This window comes from Anabrus simplex, chromosome 1 (genome assembly GCF_040414725.1).
Source record: "Anabrus simplex isolate iqAnaSimp1 chromosome 1, ASM4041472v1, whole genome shotgun sequence".
Taxonomy (NCBI): Eukaryota; Metazoa; Arthropoda; class Insecta; order Orthoptera; family Tettigoniidae; genus Anabrus; species Anabrus simplex.
Genome location: NC_090265.1, coordinates 740,727,994 through 740,750,196, shown reverse-complemented (window position 1 = coordinate 740,750,196; position 22,203 = coordinate 740,727,994). Strand labels below are relative to the sequence as shown.

General features: G+C 38.5%; 1 protein-coding gene across 1 annotated transcript in view; it reads right to left on the bottom strand.

Moving 5' to 3' along the window:
* LOC136857459 (RAB11-binding protein RELCH homolog) overlaps positions 1-22,203 on the bottom strand; it is a 398,727-nt gene that overhangs the window by 289,329 nt on the left and 87,195 nt on the right. The window contains exon 4 of the mRNA XM_067136130.2: positions 17,092-17,268. Coding sequence (XP_066992231.2) covers positions 17,092-17,268 — 177 coding nt within the window. The remainder of the gene's footprint in view (positions 1-17,091; positions 17,269-22,203) is intronic.

Sequence of the window (22,203 nt, the reverse complement as noted above, 5' to 3'; positions counted from 1 at the left end):
TTCAGTTATTAACCACAGCAGAAAGTGATAATGGAGATAATCATTTTAAGGAACTGTTAAGCGATAGAGAGAGTGCCAAAAATATTGTATGCGAGAGAGAAACAGAGACTCCTTCTAAACTAAAGAAGAAAAACACGGTTTTGTACAAAAGCTATTTTATCGCTAATTTCGTAGCGGATGGATTACTTTTCTTCACCAGAGTTTCAGGTAACTGTGGCAGGCTCTGAGGGCCAAGTAATGTTTGATGAAAACCCAAAAATCATTGATTTTTTTAGAAACTTTTTTGCCAGTGGAATTGGTGCAGATAGTTGAACAAATCAGCATCACAAACAACCAGTAGAAAATATTTAACTATCACCACATTCCAGGTTTGGTAAGTATTTTAAAATATCAACTTATATACTTCTAAGAAGTTACATACCGAGCTCGATAGCTGCAGTCGCTTAATGCGGCCAGTATCCAGTATTCGGGAGATAGCAGGTTCGAACCCCACTGTCGGCAGCCCTGAAAATGGTTTTCCGTGGTTTCCCATTTTCACACCAGGCAAATGGTGGGGCTGTACCTTAATTAAGGCCACGGCTGCTTCCTTCCCACTCCTAGCCCTTTCCTGTCCCATTGTCGCCAAAAGACCTATCTGTGTCGGTGTGACGTAAAGCAACTAACAAAAAAAAGTTACATGTATTAGTTGCCTACAGATTTTAGGAAATAATATTATTCTGGGCTCCTTACTTTGTATAAAGGTAATGCACCCATGGGCTCATAAGTGAATTTTGTTTTCTCTCAAAATAATATTGAACATAAGTATAGGATTTTCCATTTGCGTTTAGATTTATAAACAACCAACATTTATAAACATTTTAAGCCAATCGCCCCACTAATAAGTTAAAAATTGAGACTTCTACAAAAAATTTTATGTACGAATGAAAAAACTCAGCACTGAGGTACCAAACAGTAAACTGGGAACTCGGCACTTAAAAGGTTAATGGTCGTGTGAACAGTCATAACTCTCGCTATTGAACCGCAGAAAATCCTAATGTTTATGAAGTCCCTCATTAGGAAGGATGACACTTCCAGCATCTTTTATAAGGTAAGATTTCATGTAAGATTTTATACACACTTAAAGCAGGGCTGCCACATGTGAGGCAGTTGCTGTAGCACAGAGTACAAACACTGTGCATTCGGCCTGGGTTTATAAGAGAGACCCTGTATTTTCTCTTATCCTCTAGTGACGAGTCCAACATTCACTTCACATGACCCATCAACGAGTTATTTTAGGCGTACAGTTTTGTCTGCCGAGTTCATTTCCAAGTGGTCGGGAACGTAAACACTAACAGAAAGATTAGCAGAATTTTCTGTACCGGAATATGAAAAATCCCATCACGAACACCACCACCTGTTGCCTGTGAATGAATTACTGCCACCTTCCCCCTTAGCACTATCTCTTTCATATTTACCCTCCTACATTTACTAAAACTGTCACTTTCACTAAATTAACCATCCCGCTCCCTTTTCCCTTATCCACCTCCTGCCGGCACTTCACCTTTCTCTCACCTTCAACCATTCCTCTTCCATTATTTTGTACCAGTCCAGGCTGCTTCTTCCTGCACTTCTCTTTATTCACTTTGTTCTAGGTCTCCCTCTCCCTCTCTTACCCTCAAACTTCATCTCCATCAAATGTTTTGGTATTCTTTTCTCCTCCATCCTCTTTACCATTTTAGTTTACTCCTATCATTCTCTCATATAGGTTTTCTATACCAAACTCCTCACATCTGTCTTTCCTATCATACTTTAGGTCAGGATTATCTTGCTACCGTATCTGACATTACAAGGTACTACCTGCAACTGTCCGGCCAAGGGTCAAGCGGTCATTACCAAACTTGACACCCAAAAGGGGGACCAACGGATACGGGCGGAGGAATCCTCTCTTTGGCCTTTGTGTAGAAAATGACACATAAATTCACCAGAAAGGAGAACAGAGTCAACCGTTTAGATGGCGGAAGAGAACCCCAGTCCCAGCGACAGATAAAACAAAATAACATTCTCCTGTCAGCAACATATGTACTTCAGTGAAGTGGTTGCAAAAGGCATCTGTACTCTGTAATCATCACAATACAATTCTTTTTCAATATCATCTTCTTGCAGAGAAGGTGAAATAGTGTGTGACAAAGTAAAGATAGCATAAACAAACAGCAGCTAGTGATGTTTGTTCATCTCCAGCTAGACCACACCAGGAAGATGAAAAATTGGAGCAGCATGCATTTCTTCCCAATTCCAACAATACGTAATAGATGGTACAGTGAAACCTTGTTAGTGTGTTCCTCATTAACAGGTTTTCCCGCTTAGAACGTCATAAATTCAAAGTCCCGAGTCTCATCTTATTAAGTCTATATAATAAAAAAAACTCACTTATCGCGTCAAGAATTTTCGTTATTGTCACTTAGTACGACCAAGTAGCCTCCGTGGCTCAGACGGTAGCGCGTCGGCCTCTCACTGCTGAGTTCTGTGGTTCAAATCTTGGTCAATCCATGTGAGATTTGTGCTGGACAAAGCGGAGGTGGGACAGGTTTTTCTCCGGGTACTCCGGTTTTCCCTGTCATCTTTCATTCCAGCAACACTCTCCACTATCATTTCATTTCATCTGTCAGTCATTAATCATTGCCCCAGAGGAGTGCGACAGGCTTCGGCAGCCGGCACAATTCATATCCTCGCCGCAAGATGGGGACTTCATTCATTCCATTCCTGACCCGGTCCTTGACTGAAAACAGGTTGTAGGTTTTCATTTTCATCACTTAGTATGATCACATATTTCCTAGCCCTGAAAATGTTGTCATCCCTTGTAAAAGGAACGTAATTTCCAACTCGGGTAAGAAAGAGCCCTCACTACAGGTGCGTGACACGGCAAAAGGTCTTGAATTCCTAAACTTCACAGGATAAGTTGCACCTTCAGGAATCAAACTGTTAGCCTCAGGAATGTTTAGTTTTGCTTGCCAGTTAGCAGCGAGACTGCTGAATAACAAAGTGAGCCTGTTTGTGCTTGTATTTCACATTCCATTCAGAAATTAAAAATTTATTTTGTGTTGAGTGGTACGATGAAGGGTAGGGAATATGTGTCGCCTGATAGCCTACATCTGTATGTTGTTGGGTATTCAGCCCGAAGGCTGGTTTGATCCTCCACAGCTCCATCAAAGGCTATAACAGACAGCCTAAGCAGCAGGAATAAGGTAGTTTCCCGTTGCTTTCCTCACCGAGCCAGACGTTACTATTGCATATCAGCCAAGCCCACTGAAATGCATGCACCAACCGACTCTATGGGCGATATTTTCACACTAATCATAACAGGGACTGGCTGCATAAGGAACGGTATTACTAGAATCGCTCATACCTCGGTCACTTTCATATTGTCAAAGCTAAAAATAAGACTGAGACAGGTCAATTAAAGTTACAAATTGCTCTAGCCCACACCAGAAGACATAGCGCACTGGAAACACCACATCTTACCAGCAAGAGCCCGCCTACATCTGAAGTAGAGACATAATCACCTGAAGTTGACTAGCGTGGTGTATATGTCTTGTGATGGCCTAGTTATGAATTTGGAAAATGTCTTGAAATTCCGTACTAATGAAGACAAAATTAAAATCTATCCGAAAGTGGACTAGCACCCACAACTTTAACCATGCAGAGGTAGCGCAAAACTGGCATCGACTCAATCATTCGAGTTGGTCAAATCAAAGTTTCAAAATGGCAGCCAAAGTTGCAGTCGCACATGTTCGAGTGTAACCTCAAATTCATTGCCTAAGAGTGTGACCAGAAAATAATGTTTAATAACCCACTGATCTGAAATAAAAGGCTTCTACTACCATTTGTTTAAGAAAGGGTGTGATCTACAATAATACTTGATATTTTCATGCCCCCTCCCCGTGGAAATTTTTTCACATTTTTGTCGTCTGATGATTTTCACAACTTTCAGTGCACTGTTATTTTATAATCCCCAGCAGAAAATGGTCTTCACATTCGTTCTCTCGTGTTTTTCACACCTTTAAATATTATCCTCTCATATTTAGAAATAGTAGATATCGTTTACACTGTACCCGCGGATATACAACGTAAAAATGCCATAACGGAAAAAATCGTATCTACTGTTTCCACCCCCGTTGGATAGTTTTTATTCGTGTATTCAGTGGTACATTTTCTCGCTTAACGCATTCTATTTTGTTGTCCCCTGCAGAAACGTCTTAACGAGAGTTTACTGTATATCTATACCCTATGTCAAATTATCTGGGAGATAAGAATAACAAGTCCGGCCACTGTAGTACTAGTCGCATTAAAACATTAGTCAAGAAACCGCGAGATCGATAACTAGTTCAAATAATCTGTAACATGTTACGAGAAGACCCAACATTTATACAATCACCAGAATGAATCAAGATGATATTCAATACAATTCTGAAAGTTAATGTACTCACCAACGTCGCCTGCAGAAGAAAGATAGGTTACTTAATTCCCTCCATATTATCATCGTCTCGTCATCACTGTCGGAGTCGTTTACATTTATCACTCTTCATTCAATGGCATCATCTACTAACTGGTCTATATCCCACATTCATTTCTCTTTCATCTCGATGGAACGTTTTATACACATTTCCCAATGTTGAGGGGTCACTAGTTCAATCCCTTCCACCAATAGTTTTCTTACTTCTGCACGGATGAAAATTTTGTAGTTCCTAGCCACATGGCCCTTAACCTGGTTTCACGCACTTTCAATTGGATTTAAGGAACAATGGTATGGAGGTAACCTTAAAACTTGCCTTCCCGATTGCAATGCGATATCATCTAGGTACGTGCCACACGAGTTCTTAATATGCTGTGGGACGACATTAAGTAATAGTGGCTAGTAACCTCGTTATATTTTCGAGAGTACTACCAGGATTTGCGTCACTAAACTTCTTAAAAATGTTGCGAACACACTGTTTTTCTCCACTTCTCATGCTTTATGTGAGAAGGACCGCGCTCACCCATATTCACTCCACACAGAACTTTAACACAGGTTATGTAAATGTAAATTGAAACGGTTAACTAAATCCTAAACACCAAGACAAAGACTGACTACCAACTTAATTAATAATCATATATTACTAAATATTAGCATGAAAGAAACTCGTACTCGTAATAATGTGAAAAATCACTAGTGCGCCCATAACACCCGGAACACGACAGTAAACAGAAAGCACATGGGTTGTATGTTAGCTAAAGGAACTGCTACTGAACACTGCAATAGTTGTTCCACTGTTGCCACACTGTCCCTCTCAAAAGGCACTTTAATGCACGAGTATCAATTATAAATTGAAACTAAACAGCTTTTTAAAAGTGAAAAGTGAAGATAAATGCATTTAGATGACGTACATAACTTTTAAGTGGAAATAACATTACTTAACACATGTAAAGTATTTTTAATGTCTTACCAAAAGATAGACAGTACCGCAGCATTTACCACATGTTTTTGGTATTTACATTATCTCCCAGGTTATTTGAGATAGGGTATAGTGTTTCCATATCCCTGTTGGATAGTTTTTATTCGTATATTCAGTAGCACCTTTTCTCGCTTAACACGTGCTTTCTCCTTGCCCCCTGTGGAAACGTCTTAACAAGGTTTTACTGTATTTCTATTCATATCTGGCTGCAGAGGATCTGCTCGAGAAAACATACAGTAAAGTGAAGATGAGAAACTGAGTAAAAAGTGGGCTTTACAGGACTTTCCGAGAGAACTTTGGAGGGATCCAAGTCAAAAGGATACACTTAGCTTGTGCAGTTTACTCTGTTTACTCACCAGGTCTAACGAGGAGTTGATACAAATGACCAGAGCACTGGAGATAGCCGAAGGGGTCTAGCGGCAACTGATACAGCTTTCCATCTCACAGTAGGCTGCCGACACAAAAGATTATGGGGAAGCCTTTTTCACAACAACAATAAGACAGCAATCAGCTTCAGAGGATCCCATCATCATCTCCATTTCCCATTTCCAGCTTCCCGGGTCGGGTTGTGGATCAAGTACCTCCATCGTTGCCTGTCTCTCCACCACTCTTCTCCTTTTTTAAGTACATCTCCCGGTTTTCCTCCCTTCTTCCCTATGCACTCCCACACTGAATCTGTCCACCTCTTTCGGGGTCTTCCACGTGGTCTCTTTCCTGTTAACTTCTCTGAAAAAGCTTTTTTTGGTACTCTCTCTTCTCCCATTCTCATCATATGCCCATACCACTTTAGCTTTGTTGTTTCTAACATATGAGTAACAACTCAGTAAAGGCTTCCACCTACTCAATACAAATTATAGTAACAATATTTTAAAATTACATGGTACTAGTTTCAACCCATCTAGGGGTCATCATCAGCAACATCAAAGCAAAGATCACTCTTGACGAAATCCTAAGAACATGTTAATTTTAACAGTAAGATTATTATGGAATAACAAGTGAATGTGGTAAATGAAAAGAGATGTTAGTATGGGACAGGTGACTAATAGCTAATAAATATACAAGGAATATACATAAGAGGTTTGGAACAAAGTATAAAAGGGGGCTTAGTGTTGTAAAAATTATATAATCATGGAAAACAGTAAGTCCTTATAATGAAGAATGCAATGTGAAATGACACACATAAAATTATATATGGCTTAGGAAGAGTGGAGGTTATTTAGGAGGGGAAGAGGGCTTAAGGTGGGGTTGAAGGGTGCGGGAGAAAGGGTAATTGTCTCGGAAAAGTACCTTTGATTAAATTTAGGATTGAGTTTTGGTTGGCTGCATTATTGTTTCTGAGGAAAGTGATAAATAGATCGAAGAGTATGTTGGATTTCTCTGAGATTTCATTGAGATTGTGACTGGCGTTAAAGTATTGGTCTAGGTTTATGTAGTAATTTTCCATTATGTCGAGTAAAGGGCCCTTGTTTGCTAATACGAGGATGTCCATTTCTTGTTCGATATTGGTGAAATTATGGTTATAATCTCGCATGAGTTGGCCGATGGCTGAAAACTTGTTGTATTTTATTGCGTTAGTGTGCTCGTGGTATCTGATATTGAAGTTTTCACCGGTTTGCCCGATGTAGGTTTTTCCACATGTGTTACATTTGATCTTCTAAACTCCTGATTTTAAAAAACTGCTGGTCCTGTTGATGTGTGAAGTATTGTGTAAAACGTTTATGTTCTTATAGTTGGTTTTGAAGGCTATTTTAACGCCTTGTTTCTTAAAGATATTGGTTAACTTGTAGATATCATTGTTGAACGTGAAGGTGGAAAATGTTAGAGGTTTAGTTGTTTCTTTTTTGAGGGTAGTTTTTGGGTCTTAGGGTGGAGGATGCGTTAATTGATTTCTCATTCATGATTACAAAGGCATCATCAACATACCTGGCCCAAAAGAGAATGTTTTCAAATTCATTGTCAATTATGGTGTATTCGAGGAAATCCAGGTATATTTCTGCTAAGATACCAGAGGCCGGTGACTCCATTGTCAAACCATCTTGTTGATATATGACATTGTCGAAAGTGAAAAAGTTATTATTGAGGTTTAGTTTTAATACTGTGATAAAGTCTTGTATCTCTAGTTTGCTTAAGTGGCTGTTTTTGTTCAAATTGTTTATAATTATCTGAATTAATTAATATGGTTAAGAGACAAAATTAAATTCTTGTACAGGAAAAAATCTTTTTTGAATCAGAAATTATACGACGCTCACCTCGCAGCAACTAAACTACTTTCAAACGCACAATGGACACTTTTCTATCAACGAGTAGAGAACAAATTATTCTACGAACTAGCCAGAAAACAGTCAAATTTAGAGATTAAACTCAACAGGCTAAAAAACTGCCAACTACATAACCAACAAACTAGAAACTCCAATAGTAACACGTTCGATCGTACACAGTTTATCCAGCTGTCGTAAATCTATCAAACACGCCCTTAAGTGAAAGTGAACGCTTAACTTTATCGAAAGGACCGGAACACAACTGGCCAAACTTGAACAGCCTCAACATAGCCGCTACTATGATCATGGAATCAGAGCTAGCTATTAGCAAAATGCCGGAAGATACGCAAAATGAGGTTAGAATCGATGTTAAAAGGAAACTGACTGGTATCCTCCACCACAATTTAACCAACCCCGCAAATAACCTCATTAATAGAGAAAAAATAGCTGAACAAAAGTTCACATACGCCCTCAAGAAGAAAATTAAAAACAACGAACTCATCGTAACCAAAGCTGACAAAGGAAATGCAAGTTATCATGGATAAAAAAGTATTTATTGAAAAAACAAAAACTTTTTCACAGACAGCTCATTTTCCATAATCAAAAAAGACCCCACCCAAAAAATTCAAAAACTACTTAAACTCTTAAAAACACTTCATTTTTATTTACCGAACAGGAAAAATCCAAACTCATAAAAATGAACCCAGGTCTCCCCACTGCTAAAGCTCTTCCCAAAATACACAAAGCCGGAGTTCCCATCCGCCCAATTATCAACTATAGACCAAGCCCCTTATACAAAATATCACAATTCATCCAATGTTTCTTAAGGAAAAATTATCAATTTTTATCCAAAAAGTCTATTAAAAACACATCAGAGCTAGTAGAAAAACTTAACAAGTTCAATTTGCAACCTGATCACTCTATCCACTCTTTCGATATTGTAAACATGTACCCAAGCATACAAGTATCAAAATTAATTCTGATAATTATAAACAATTTAAACAAAAACAGCCACTTAAGCAAACTAGAGATACAAGACTTTATCACAGTATTAAAACTAATCCTCAATAATAACTTTTTCACTTTCGACAATGTCATATCAACAAGATGGTCACCGGCCTCTGGTATCTTAGCAGAAATATACCTGGATTTCCTCGAATACACCATAATTGACAATGAATTTGAAAACATTCTCTTTTGGGCCAGATATGTTGACGATGTCTTTGTAATCATGAATGAGAAATCAATTAACGCATCCTCCACCCTCTTAAGACTCAACAATATTGATCGTCATATCAAATTCACACTAGAATCCGAATCAAATCTAAAAATCAACTTTCTAGATTTAACCATCACTAGAAACTCAGATTCTTTCAGTTATAAAATATTCAGAAAACCCACTCAAACAGCCTCCACCATTCGCCAAGATTCAGTGCACCCCCAGTCCAACAAACGAGCCACATACAACAGCCTAGTTCACCGAGCCTTCAGCATACTTATGACCAAGAAAGATCTAAAGAACGAATTCAACACAATCCGCGGAATCGCAAAATTCAACGGCTTCAGCAACCATTTTATAGAAAGGATAATCAATAAACATAAATATTGCCCAAAAACTACCCTCAAAAAAGAAACAACTAAACCTCTAACATTTTCCACATTCACATTCAACAATGATATCTACAAGTTAACCAATATCTTTAAGAAACAATGCGTTAAAATAGCCTTCAAAACCAACTATAAGAACATAAACGTTTTACACAATACTTCACACATCAACAGGACCAGCAGTTTTTTAAAATCAGGAGTTTAGAAGATCAAATGTAACACCTATGGAAAAACCTACATCGGGCAAACCGGTGAAAACTTCAATATCAGATACCACGAGCACACTAACGCAATAAAATACAACAAGTTTTCAGCCATCGGCCAACACATGCAAGATTATAACAATAATTTCACCAATATCGAACAAGAAATGGACATCCTCGTATTAGCAAACAAGGGCCCTTTACTCGACATAATGGAAAATTACTACATACACCTAGACCAATACTTTAACGCCAGTCACAATCTCAATGAAATCTCAGAGAAACCCAACATACTCTTCGATCTATTTATCTTTCCTCAGAAACAATAATGCAGCCAACCAAAACTCAATCCTAAATTTAATCAAAGGTACTTTTCCGAGACAATTACCCTTTCTCCCGCACCCTTCAACCCCACCTTAAGCCCTCTTCCCCTCCTAAACCACCTCCACTCTTCCTAAGCCATATATAATTTTATGTGTGTCATTTCACATTGCATTCTTCATTATAAGGACTTACTGTTTTCCATGATTATATAATTTTTACAACACTAAGCCCCCTTTTATACTTTGTTCCAAACCTCTTATGTATATTCCTTGTATATTTATTAGCTATTACTCACCTGTCCCATACTAACATCTCTTTTCATTTACCACATTCACTTGTTATTCCATAATAATCTTACTGTTAAAATTAACATGTTCTTAGGATTTCGTCAAGAGTGATCTTTGCTTTGATGTGGCTGATGATGACCCCTAGATGGGTCGAAACTAGTACCATGTAATTTTAAAATATTGTTAATATATTTTGTATTGAATAGGTGGAAACCTTTACTGTGTTGTTACTCATATGTTATTCTCAGTTCAATACGGACCAACACCATGAAATTTATAACCCTTAATTTGTTGTTTCTATCCTGTCATGAAGTTTCAAGATTCCTGTCCTTTTCCTTATCTTTTCATTTCTAATTCTACATTTCTGGTCTTACCCTCAATACCTCTTCGGAATTTTATGTCCGCTGCCTCTATTCTACTCTCCTCTCGTTTTGTTGTATGGGTTCATAATAGGTTGAATATAATACTTTCTTACATTTGTTCGAGACATCTTGGTTCCACAAAATAACCATTACACTCTGGTAGAAGCTGTTTGCTGGTTGTATTCTTTTTCCAATTTCCTTGGTAATCTTTCCATTTTCTGTGATCCCACTTCCCAAGTACTTGAAACTTTTAACCACTTCCAGAATTTTACCATTCAGTTTTATCTTTTCTCTTCCTTCTTTCCCCTTGTCATCACTATTGTTTTACTTTTCTCTGTGCTTACTTTCATCCCAAATTTTTCTATCTCTTGATTCCATACATCTACTTGTTTTTGCACTTCTGTTTCATCCTCACCCTATATCACTATATCATCTGCAAATAACATGGTTTTTGTTGCCTGTCTTCCCAATCTCTGTTCAATGTTCTTATGAATTTCATCCATGACAATGATGAATAGTTTGGGGGATAGTACACTTCCCTGTTGGAGACTAGTTTCGACTTTAAACCATTTTGTTTTTCCCATACTAGTCTTCACACTACTAACACAATTTTTGTACATATCTTTTATCATTTGCACTTCCACTCTGTTAACTTATTTTTTCCTTAATGTGTCCCATACCAAATGTATGGGCACACTGTCATAAGCCTTCTCAAAATGTTATCACCAGGGAACGGATTTATATGTAAAGGTAAAATTAATTATATTTTGCATTATCTTTACGAATCATGACGTGTGGAGTTGAAAAATTTCCATATTTTTCCATATTTTGGAGTTTAGCACATATGTTCCATATTCTCAGTCATTAAAATCAGAGTAGTCCATATTTCAGCTAAAAAGTATTAAATTATATTAAATTAGCAGTAATCTCAATAATGGAGAAATAAATTAAAAATCTATATTTGAAAAATTAATATTTTAACTGGTGTGCAGGTCATTATCATGCCTGTCCATGTCTGGGCTGATAAAATAAGCTGATAAGCGGTGTGAAGAAAGAGAGAGGTTGAGCCCAGAAGTGGAGATCAGCCAGTCAGTACCATGACTATCTGAATCACACTTACAACACTGATAAGCTGCATTACATAACATTGACTGTCTCTGTGCCATAATTTCGTAAGTAGGGAAATCTTATTCATCGACGATGTGCTAGTGGTTTCCGGATTAGTTCGTAATTCGGGCATTCCCTTTGATTGCTTCATAACTCCATCTAGTTCACTACCAGTCATTCATAGTTTGAATTAGCAGTGAGACGGATCATAGTGTTCTTGTACGTTCAGTGTGTGCAGTTGTATACTGATATTCTTGAAGACATTAACATTGTTACAGTATGCCTAAAGTAGCTCAGTCAACCAGTTTAAAATTGAAAGTTTATGTATCAGAATTTAAAGAAGATGGTTTATCAACTGACAGTAAGATATTATTTTGTAATTTGTGTCATTGTACAGTGACATCTACTCAAAGGTTCCTTGTGTGCAACAGCACGTTTCAACTAGTAAACACCAGGCTAACAAACAATGAGATTCCAAGCAGAGACAGTTGTTTCTGACACAACCAGCAACTTCCAGTGTAACGTCCGAGTTCAACACCGATCTCTGCCGAGCTCTCATCTCTGCTGACATACCTCTCTTCAAACTGAATAATCAGTGCTTCAGGGAATTCCTCGAGAAATATACTAAACGATCCATCCCGGATGAGTCAGCGTTCAGAAAAATGTTCAGCCATATACGATGAAACTGTTCAGAAGATAAGGCAAGAGATTAAAGACTGTCCAATTTGGGTTTCTATTGACGAGACAACAGGCAAAGAATGCAGGCTAACTGGCAACGTAATCATTGGTTTGTTAAGCGAAGATTATTGTAAACGGATTCTCTTACACTGTGATGTTCTAGAAAAGTGCGATAAAAAAACTATGGCAAAACGTTCAATGAGGCTATGGGTATCCTCTGGCCACAGGGCGTTAAGTATAATAAAGTATTACTTTTTATTAGCGATGCCGCACCTTATATGATAAAAGCCGGAGAAGCATTATGTGTTGTATATCCTAAGGTGACTCATTTAACATGTGTAGCATACGCCTTTCATCGTGTGGCAGAAGTGGTAAGAGGCAGTTACCCCAAAGTAGATTTATTGATTTCCTCAGTGAAAAAAGTTTTTTCTCAAAGCCCACAGAAGAGTTCATCTTTTGAAAGAAATGTACCCAGAGATTCCATTGCCGCCCAAGCCGATTCTATCTAGGTGGGGTACGTGGCTGCAAGCGGTTGAATATTATGTTGAATATATAGACTGTATTAAGAACGTTCTGCATGCTATGGACTCTGAAGTTGCAGCCTCAATTGAAGCCGCGAAAACAGATGTCTGTGATACAAGTGTGAGAAATGACTTTAGTTACTTTCAGCATAATTTTTCATGCATCACAAAAACCCTAAAAAGGCTCCAAAACTAACATCTCTCACTTTCTGAAAGTTGTGAAATTGTGAATAAAACTTTGGAACAACTAAATTGTGGTACAGGTAAAGTTGCAGATGTAGCAAACATGAAGATGGCCACTGTACTTTCAAAGAACCCTGGATATGACGAAATGCCAAAGGTTGCTGCAATGCTGTGTGAAGATTTAAGTGTGAAATTAACATTGGATTTAACCCCAGCAAATATTGTGAAGTTGAATTATGCCCCCATTACCTCTTCCGATGTTGAACACAGTTTCAGTCATAAATCTGTCCGTAGAGATAATAGGAGAAGATTCACTTTCCAGCACTTAAAAGAACATTTTGTAATCCATTGTTTTGGTAACAGAGAATAAAAGATCGTGTGTTCTTCAAATATATTAAAATGAGAAGTACAACATTATGTTGCATGTAGATCTACTTGTTTAGCTCCTTTGAACTTTGATATTAAATAGGAATTAATGTTATATGTGTAATTTTAAGTCCATATATAATTCCATATTTCAATAAAAATAACTAAATATATATGTACATATTTCAATCATTATTAGTACGTATAAATCCATTCCCTGGTCATCACTATGTCTTTTCCAAACTCCCATCTTTTCTCCATCATATGTCTTAATGTAAAGATCAGGTCAAACGTTGACCTGTCTTTCCTAAAATCATACTGTTGTTCTTCCATTTCTCCTTCTAGTTTCCTCCACAGTCTTCCTTCCAATACTCTCTCAAATATCTTAGCTACATGGGCAATAAGGGTGATCCCTCTGTTATTGCATTCCTTTTTATCACCTTTTTAAAATGTTGGGATAATTAAACCCTTTCCCCACTCTTCTGGGATCTCTTTCTTCCTCCAGATTATTCTAAATAATCTACACAGTCACTGTAGCCCTATTGGTCCTGCTCCTTTTATCATTTCCGTAATTACCTCATTGACTCCTGCTGCTTTACCGCTCTTCATCTTTTGTATGGCTTCCTCTATTTCTAACATTGATATCTCCTTTTCTTCTTCTTTTTCCCCTATTTTTCTTTTTGCACCTTCTCATCTACCTGTTCACTGTATTTAATAATTAGCAATTCTGAGAAGTATTCTTCTCATCTTTCGTAAACTATTCTTCACCAAACCACACAAAACCTTTTTACTTCCCTTTATATCTTCCTGCAAAGTTTCTGTGAAACTTTTCCAGCTCTTCCGTTTCTCTTGTACTATTTTCTTACATACCTTTTTGGCTTTTTTTTATATTTCTGCCAATTCTCTGTACTACTGCATCCTATCCACTTCCTCCAAACCACTTGTTTCTCTTTAACTGCTTCCTTTACCTTGCTGTTCCACCATGGAGTCTCCTTTTCCTTTTTTTTTTTTTTTTCTTCTTCCCTGATAGTCTTCCACAGATGTTTACTGCACAGTTTACAAATCCATTTCTGAAACATGTCCATTCCTCTTCCACACTGTTCAAGTCATCTTTGGGATTTTCTTTCTTCAGATCCTCTTGAAACTTTTCCCGCAATTTCTCTTTTAACTTCCATCCCTTTATTTTAATTTCCCTTTTTTTCTATTAACTTTGTTATTTTACCAAGTCTCAATTTGGCTTCCACCACTTTACGGTCTCCTTCGAAATCTGCTCTTGGCATTGCTGTCACATCTTCCAGTTGTCTACATTTCTCCTTCTCCACCAGAATAAGATCAATCATTGTCTGTCTTTCTATCTCCCCAACCATATCTAGTTATTTTTTGTGAGTTCTTTTTTCTGAACCACATATTGCCAACAATTAATCCATTCCTTCTACAAAAATCTATTACCAAATCATCTCCATCTTGATTTCCACAACTATAGGGGTCAATTATCTTTTCTTTTCCCTGTCTGTCTGTTCCAACATGTGCATTCATGTCTCCCATTATTATAACCTCTTTGTCTTCAATACAACTTTCCAGTTCTTCTAGAAACTCTTCTAAACATTCCCCGATTGGGGTGCATAAACCTGTATGGAAACCTGTATAAAATCCTTGATTCCACTCTCAAGTTCAAGTCTAACTTTAATTATCCTGTCACTGATCTGGTCAATTTTGTCCACATATTGCACTAGGTCTTCTCTCAATATAACACCAACACTATTTGTTGCCATCTTTTCTCCACTCCAATATAATCTATACCCTTTCTTCAATAATTTTTGACCTTTCCCCTTCCATTTTGTCTCACTTATTCCCATCATTGCTATGTCTTTTTTCTCCATATACTCTATCAGTTCTTCTACCTTGCCATTCAGAGTCATGACATTGATGATAGCAATTCTTGTGATGTCTGGTAGCCCACTTATCACAGTTGCCCCAAAGCACCGGAAACTGCACCGTCACTTCAGGGCGACGCCATAGCATTTTCCGAGGCCTCAATTCACTCGCACTCATTTAATAGGCTGTTTGTACAATGGATTCGCCACTCTCAAAGGCATTTTATCACCTTCTGCCAGGTTCAAATTAGGCTTCCCCTAACATAGAGTCAGACGCCTTTTGTAGCCGCTCCTCTGGAGTACAGACACTATGGGTTTGCCCCTTCCGCCATCTCCACCGTACCGAAGTCCATCTTCTCCACCGTAGATGCCGTTGAGGTCTTCATTCATAACCCAGGGCAAGGCCCCTCCATATTTATGACCCCTGGAGAGAGGGTGTCCCAGTATTTTAAAGCCCCCAGGAAATGGGCTACCTGTTGGTCCGCAGGTTGTATTGGGTATTTCAACCAGCCCTACGTACTGTAGGGACCCCGTATTCGCCACCTGGGGACGCGCTCTGTAGGGGTCAGGTTCCCCTGGTTACTTACTGGAAGTTAACCCCACCCAAAAAGGCTGAGGTTATTTGCAGAGTCAGAAGATCCCGTAATAAACAAAATTCACGACACCCATTTTCACAAAATTAAATCAAACAACAATACTGACCTTGGAAAAGAGCAGCTGAAGAAAATACTTTTAAATTTAAAATGGAACATCAACAAGAAAAATGTCTTTTTCAAAAACTTTTTAATAATAAACAACTAGGAAACACACACATCAAAGATGAACAAAAGTGCTGAATACTAAAAAAATTTTAAAATCTGTTCAAGTAAATAGAAATTGTTTTAAAATAGGTTAGAACATAAGTAGATCCATTTTCCCTTCCTATTTAACTGGCCCACACAACCCTCCTCACATATTTTCATTATTTTAATTTTTTTTAATTAATATATTTTTAAGCATATCAAGGTACTTTTTAATATGTTTTTCGAGAAGAATAATTCCTTGTAATTTTACCTCAGCAATGTAATGTAGCTGAAGATGTTCCTAAGAAACAAAACATGTACAACAAATAATTAATTTGCTTAAAGCAAATATACCGGATGGTCCACCAGCCCCTTGTGATCCAGTTTTATGCATCCCGTCACATTTGCTACAATTCTGAAAGACATCAGTCCTTCTCCCTAAACCAGGGTAACATACCGAGATGTGTGTTTACGGGTTAGAAGACAGCAGGAATCGTAAGCGCCACTATTAATTCATTATGGGTACAAACCAGTAAAACGAGCACAGATACGCAGAACACGTACTTTAAAACAGGAGGTGGATGCAGAGAACAGGAGCACGGTACTGTATAGGCTGAGAAGTGGGCGCCGTAGGTCAAGTGTCGTTGTAGCTCACATGGCAAGCGGACGGGGAGATATGTAATAGTGGACAGTGCTCGAGGTAGGAGGTTTGAATCTCACAATAGATTTTTTTTTTTACAGCCAGTTGCCTGGAAAGTGGTAAGGTGCATACTTGATAGCTTCCAAGGACTAAATTGTTTATTTGACCCTTTAAAAGACCGTATGTATCGTTGCATTGGGTATGGTGCTGGGTTGTACAAGGATGAGGAGGTGATGGAATAGAGAGAAACAGACCATGTGAGAAGAATGGAAGAAACAAGAATTTCAAGAACGATGGAAGGAGATCAAGAGGTATGTTGAAGAAAAGATGCATAGAGAAAGTGAACAAAGAGGTGGAGAGAAGAGTGACTGATATGCCCAAGGAGTGGTGGAAGAACACTGACAGAGAGCGGGATAAACAAATTACTAACCATCTCTTGCAGCTGGATGTCTCTCTTCAGATCTTCTTGCACTGGATCAGTCTGACACGCTGTACTCTGACACGGTGACCGCGCGTGCCCAGCATTGCGCATGAAGTCACGGTAAAGGCTCAAGAGTTCAGCAGGTTTTGAAATGTTAAGGCCGACATCATCCCAGTCTTCAAAATCCTAGAACAAATGACACAAATACTGAAAAATAATGGTAAACAAGCAAGCATTGGGACTGGACATTTCAATCTCAAGATAAGAGAGGAACTTCAAAACAGAGTAGCTCTTTAAAGTAAACATACATCACTGGATAAAGACAAGAAAAAGGAGGACCAAAGATAAATGTAAAAAAAACTAGGAACACAGAAGGAGCCCATCCCTCTTTATGTGTTGGTACTTGTTTGTTTCTTTACATTTCTTATAACCAGGGCTGGGATTTCTATATTAATATGTAGAGAAAAATCTTGATAACATGCCGTCTGTGACAATGTCACAATACTCAAAAACAGGAGATACTGCACTCATGTTCATATAAAACAGAACACCTTAAAAGACGAGAGATAGGAAGTTCACATTCACAGGACATGTTCATTAGTATGTTCTGCAGAAATGATTAGCATTTCAGTCACCTAGGTTCAGCATGTGTCTTGTTGCCTAGTAGGCACTGGGTCTTCCATGGGCACAGATAACTTGTTCAATGCGTGATGCTACATTCACCTGGTTCCACAGTTCATCATTGGTGGTTGGCATTGGGTCACAGCGTCGCACCCGTCGTTTGACCATATCCCACACATTTCTGATTGGCAACAAGTCCAGTGATCAGGCGGGCCAGGGCAACAGTCTGACATCCTGTGACAACAAGAAGGCATGTGTTCATGCAGCAACATGTGGTCGCACATTGTCCTGCTGAAATATGGAGTCTGGAGTGTCATGCAGAAAGGGTATGGCTACGGGTCGCAGAATGTCATTCACATCGGTCAAACTGGTCACAGTACCCTGGACACGCACCAACTGTGATTTGTGGTTGTACCCAATAGCACCCCACACCATAAGGCCTTGAGCTGTTGGCACTGTAGGTCTTGTGCAAATGCAGTCAATGAATGAGTTTTATGAATATGAGTGTACGATCCACCTTGTCAATACTAGTGTATACAAAAAACTTTTTAATACATATTATTATTTGTACACGTTTTGAGAAAACGTCATTCTCTTCTTCAGCAAAAAAGTATTTACCAAAATCTAATGACCTGATAATGACAAATTAATACTTAACAATCTTGTCCTGTCTCGAAGACCGTTGACAGGTTAGAAACTCTAATACAGACAACCAAGGCTGCACTCAACTGTGATGCAATTCAAGATCTTGAGCACCTATTTCACTGTGCAAACTGCCCTGTGAAAACCCCACTTGAAGACTTCATTAGTCAGTGATAAAGCTACTGAGACTGTTTCATACCAGAGCACTTTCAGATTTGAGGATACTTCATTTTAATGATTATCTCAATAATCACATTCAATTTCTATCTCAACAGATATCTGAAAATACAGGCACAGAAGTTACAACAAATAATATTATACAATGATTTTAAATACTTTTTCTGTGAGCGCCATTTATTTAGGAAAATATTTTGTTTCCTACATCCAGATTTTAAGTTTTCTAAAATTTTGGATTTTTTGTGTGTGATGTGATATGGAATGTCTGATATAAAAGATGGAATGGAGTAGTAGAAGCAACGCCAGATTTGGACCATCGCTCCAGTTTCTGGACCTACAGGGAAGAGAGTAAGTGAAGTTCAGGTGCATGTTTAAGTCTTAAAGGAGTATTTAGATGTGTATTACCCATTTTCAATGCATAAAATTCTATCAATGGCTATGCCTGCCTGGTGGCCACGATTGGTAAGGCATCAAGTCTATATGGTCTGACCTGATACCGTGGTTAGCCGGTTCGAGTCCCACTGGTGGGAAACGAATTCACCCTCACAATGTCAGCCAGGAAGATAGGAGAGGTGGACACAATTTCTAATTATTTGACTGCATGTCAAAAGCCTGGATAGAATTTCAAACATCTCCGCAGTATCCATATGCCCTTATTGATGCCACTTTGTCCGTCAGACGGGAACGTCAAGCCCTTTAGTGTTATTCGGCAGGAGTAGGCTATATCCTGACAATGGGTTTCATCCTTTTCCTACTTAATTATGATCACCATCATTGTGACATATGCTGCAAGAGTTGATATACTTCGCCTTCTTCAAGTAACTTTTGGATCATTTAAAATTGTATTAAATTTTATCGTCAAAATTTGGGGGACATTCTGTACTGCACATGTAGATTTTTATGGAACTTGCACAAGATATAAGCTTCGAGAAGTTTCCAAGGACAAGACAACAAGCGTCAAATTACAAATTTGATTGGTTTAAATTAATCAAAAGGTAACTACTGTGCAGTCACTGGTCATTAATTTTGCTGTGCCATTTCTTGTTGCACCACCCAGTGCGGGCTACCTTCAGGAAGTGCATCCATGGGAGTTTCATTCTCTCTCTGCGGCATTATGTAAAGCGGACGTGTTGTCCGGAAGCTCTGTGCTCCATGGGAGCTCTGACTTCTCTTGGAGTAAGCAAATCTTAAATTTCCTAATGTAACTTTATTTTATTTGATTTCAGGTTTTAATTTGTCACAAGAGTTTACCCATTGAGACTTCTATCAGAAAACAACTGTAATTTATGATGGTGTAAAAAGGTTTTACATCCATGTTCACGTTGGCACGAGGCAAGCCTTTCCTAACAGTTTTGTAACTTAAATTCTTCATAAAGCTTGATCTCAGTAATTCTGATTTAATGTTAAAAAATTCCTATGACCGGTGGTGGTGGTGGTGGTGGTGGTCGCTTCAAATGTTAAACTTGTAATTTTGTTTGATGCAACTTCAATTCATCAGGGTTTGTATTTCTTTTTTGTGTTTATGCTACCATGATATAGATCCTGATTCCCATAGGGAACCTGAAATATTTTTCCCGAATGAGTAAATTTATAATACCAATATAAATGGTCCGTTATTGGTCATTATAATTTTTCCAGTTAACTCATTCCTGGTTGCCAGCGTTTCGCCCCAGTGTGCTAAGTTGGGCTCATCAGTTGGTATATAGCACATCCACCAAGACACAAGGCTAGTGCATACCGGAGAGGCCACTGCGCGTAGGCTACTTCGAGCCACCGGCAGTGCCAATGCACTATGAGAGACTTGGTCTCATTACCAAAATTTGATGCCTGCCTGGCCATCAGATGACATAGATGTTGATTCCCACAGCGAACCTCAAATATTTATCCCGAATGAGTAAATTTCAACATCAACATAGAAATCCTAACAATTTCAACAGGGACACTGGCTATCAATTAAGTACAGTAATACCTGGTTGCCAGCCATTAAGAATTTACATAGGTAGTTCGCTTCCCTATTGTTATTTCGTCTGTGAAACGTAAAGAATTTCACCTTATTTTCTTGACATGGCATAAGCCCAAAAGCCTATACAGTATCATGTCTATAAGTATGGGCCATGAAAGCATCAATGGCAATATTTAGAATCTATTCTCTAGTTCCTCTTCCCTTGGCAAAGCCAACCTGTTGTGATGGGAGCTGATATCTAATGTAACACTTCAAACGTTCATTTATGATATGCAATAATATTTTACTTGCATGTGATATTAGTGAGATGGTTCGATAATTCCCGCATTTCCTTGTTGATCCCTTTTTGTGAAGTGGAATGAAGATGAAAATGAGCCAGTCTTGTGGCCATACACCACAGACCGGTATCTTGTTCCAGATGAAATGCATTAAATGTACTCCTTTTTCTCCCATTTCCTTAATCATTTCCCCAGTGGTGCCATCACTTCCTGATACTTTATGATTCTTCAAGTGTTTAACTGCATCTTCTACTTCTCTCCTCAGTATTGAATGCTCCGGTTCTGAATTTGTTTAGAGATGTACTTTTTGCAAACATTTCTGGTAGTCATAACTCCATATTTATTTTCACAATATCTTTTCTGTCTTTCAATGGTCAGTTGTTTCTCTTCAATGAGGGTACCATCTTCATCTTCCACAACCCACGAACGGGGCTTGAAGTCGCAGGTAATTTTCTTTACCTTCACAAAGAGATCACGGGCTTGACAGTGCTGCTTATGCAGTTCAATCTCTTCACAGATTTCATGAATCTGGTTTGCCTTATCAAGTCTGCAATGCTTTTGAATATTCCGAGATAATAATGCATGCATTTGTAAATATTCATCAGTTTGATAATTGTTTTTTTTTTTGCTTTACGTCGCACCGACACAGATAGGTCTTATGGCGACGATGGGACGGGGAAGGGCTAGGAAAGGGAAGGAAGCGGCCATGGCCTTAATTAAGGTACAGCCCCAGCATTTGCCTGGTGTCAAAATGGGAAACCACGGAAAACCATTGTTTCTTTTTAGTTGTTTCCTTTCCTCTATTAGCCTCAAAGTTTCGGCGCTTAACCATGGCTTCCTAGGGAATGATTTGTGCTCATTTATTTCCTTGCTTGCACTACTCACAGCAATCTTCAGGTTGTTCCATACCAAATTTGCAGTGTCAGTGGAATTTATTCCTAATGACTGTAGTTTGGGGCAAACAGCCTCGCTGAAGCTACATAGAGCTCTATCGTCATCAGTGTTCTGCCATATGGCAGGTCTCCACATGGCAGCTCTCCACGCAATCCTGTCTCTTGCCACCCTCTTTGTTTCCTCATACTTGTATTCTATCCTGATACTGTCCAGCATCTGATATCTTCTCCGTCCTCTTTGTCTTTTTCCATTTACCGTTCCTTCTATAGCATCTATATGCAAGCAATCTCTCCTCATCGAATGACCAATCCAATTGTGCTTTCTCTTCTTGATTACTTTGAATATATTTCTCTCTTCCCCAAATCTTCAAGACTTTTTCATTCTTTACTTTTTCTATCCATTGTATACTTTCCATTCTTCTCCAAATCCACATCTCAAATGCTTCCAGTCTTCTTTCATCTTCTTTTTGCAATGTCCATGTCTCAACTCCATACAGTGCCACACTCCATACAAAGCACTTCACAAATCGCTTCCTCAAGTCGCTAT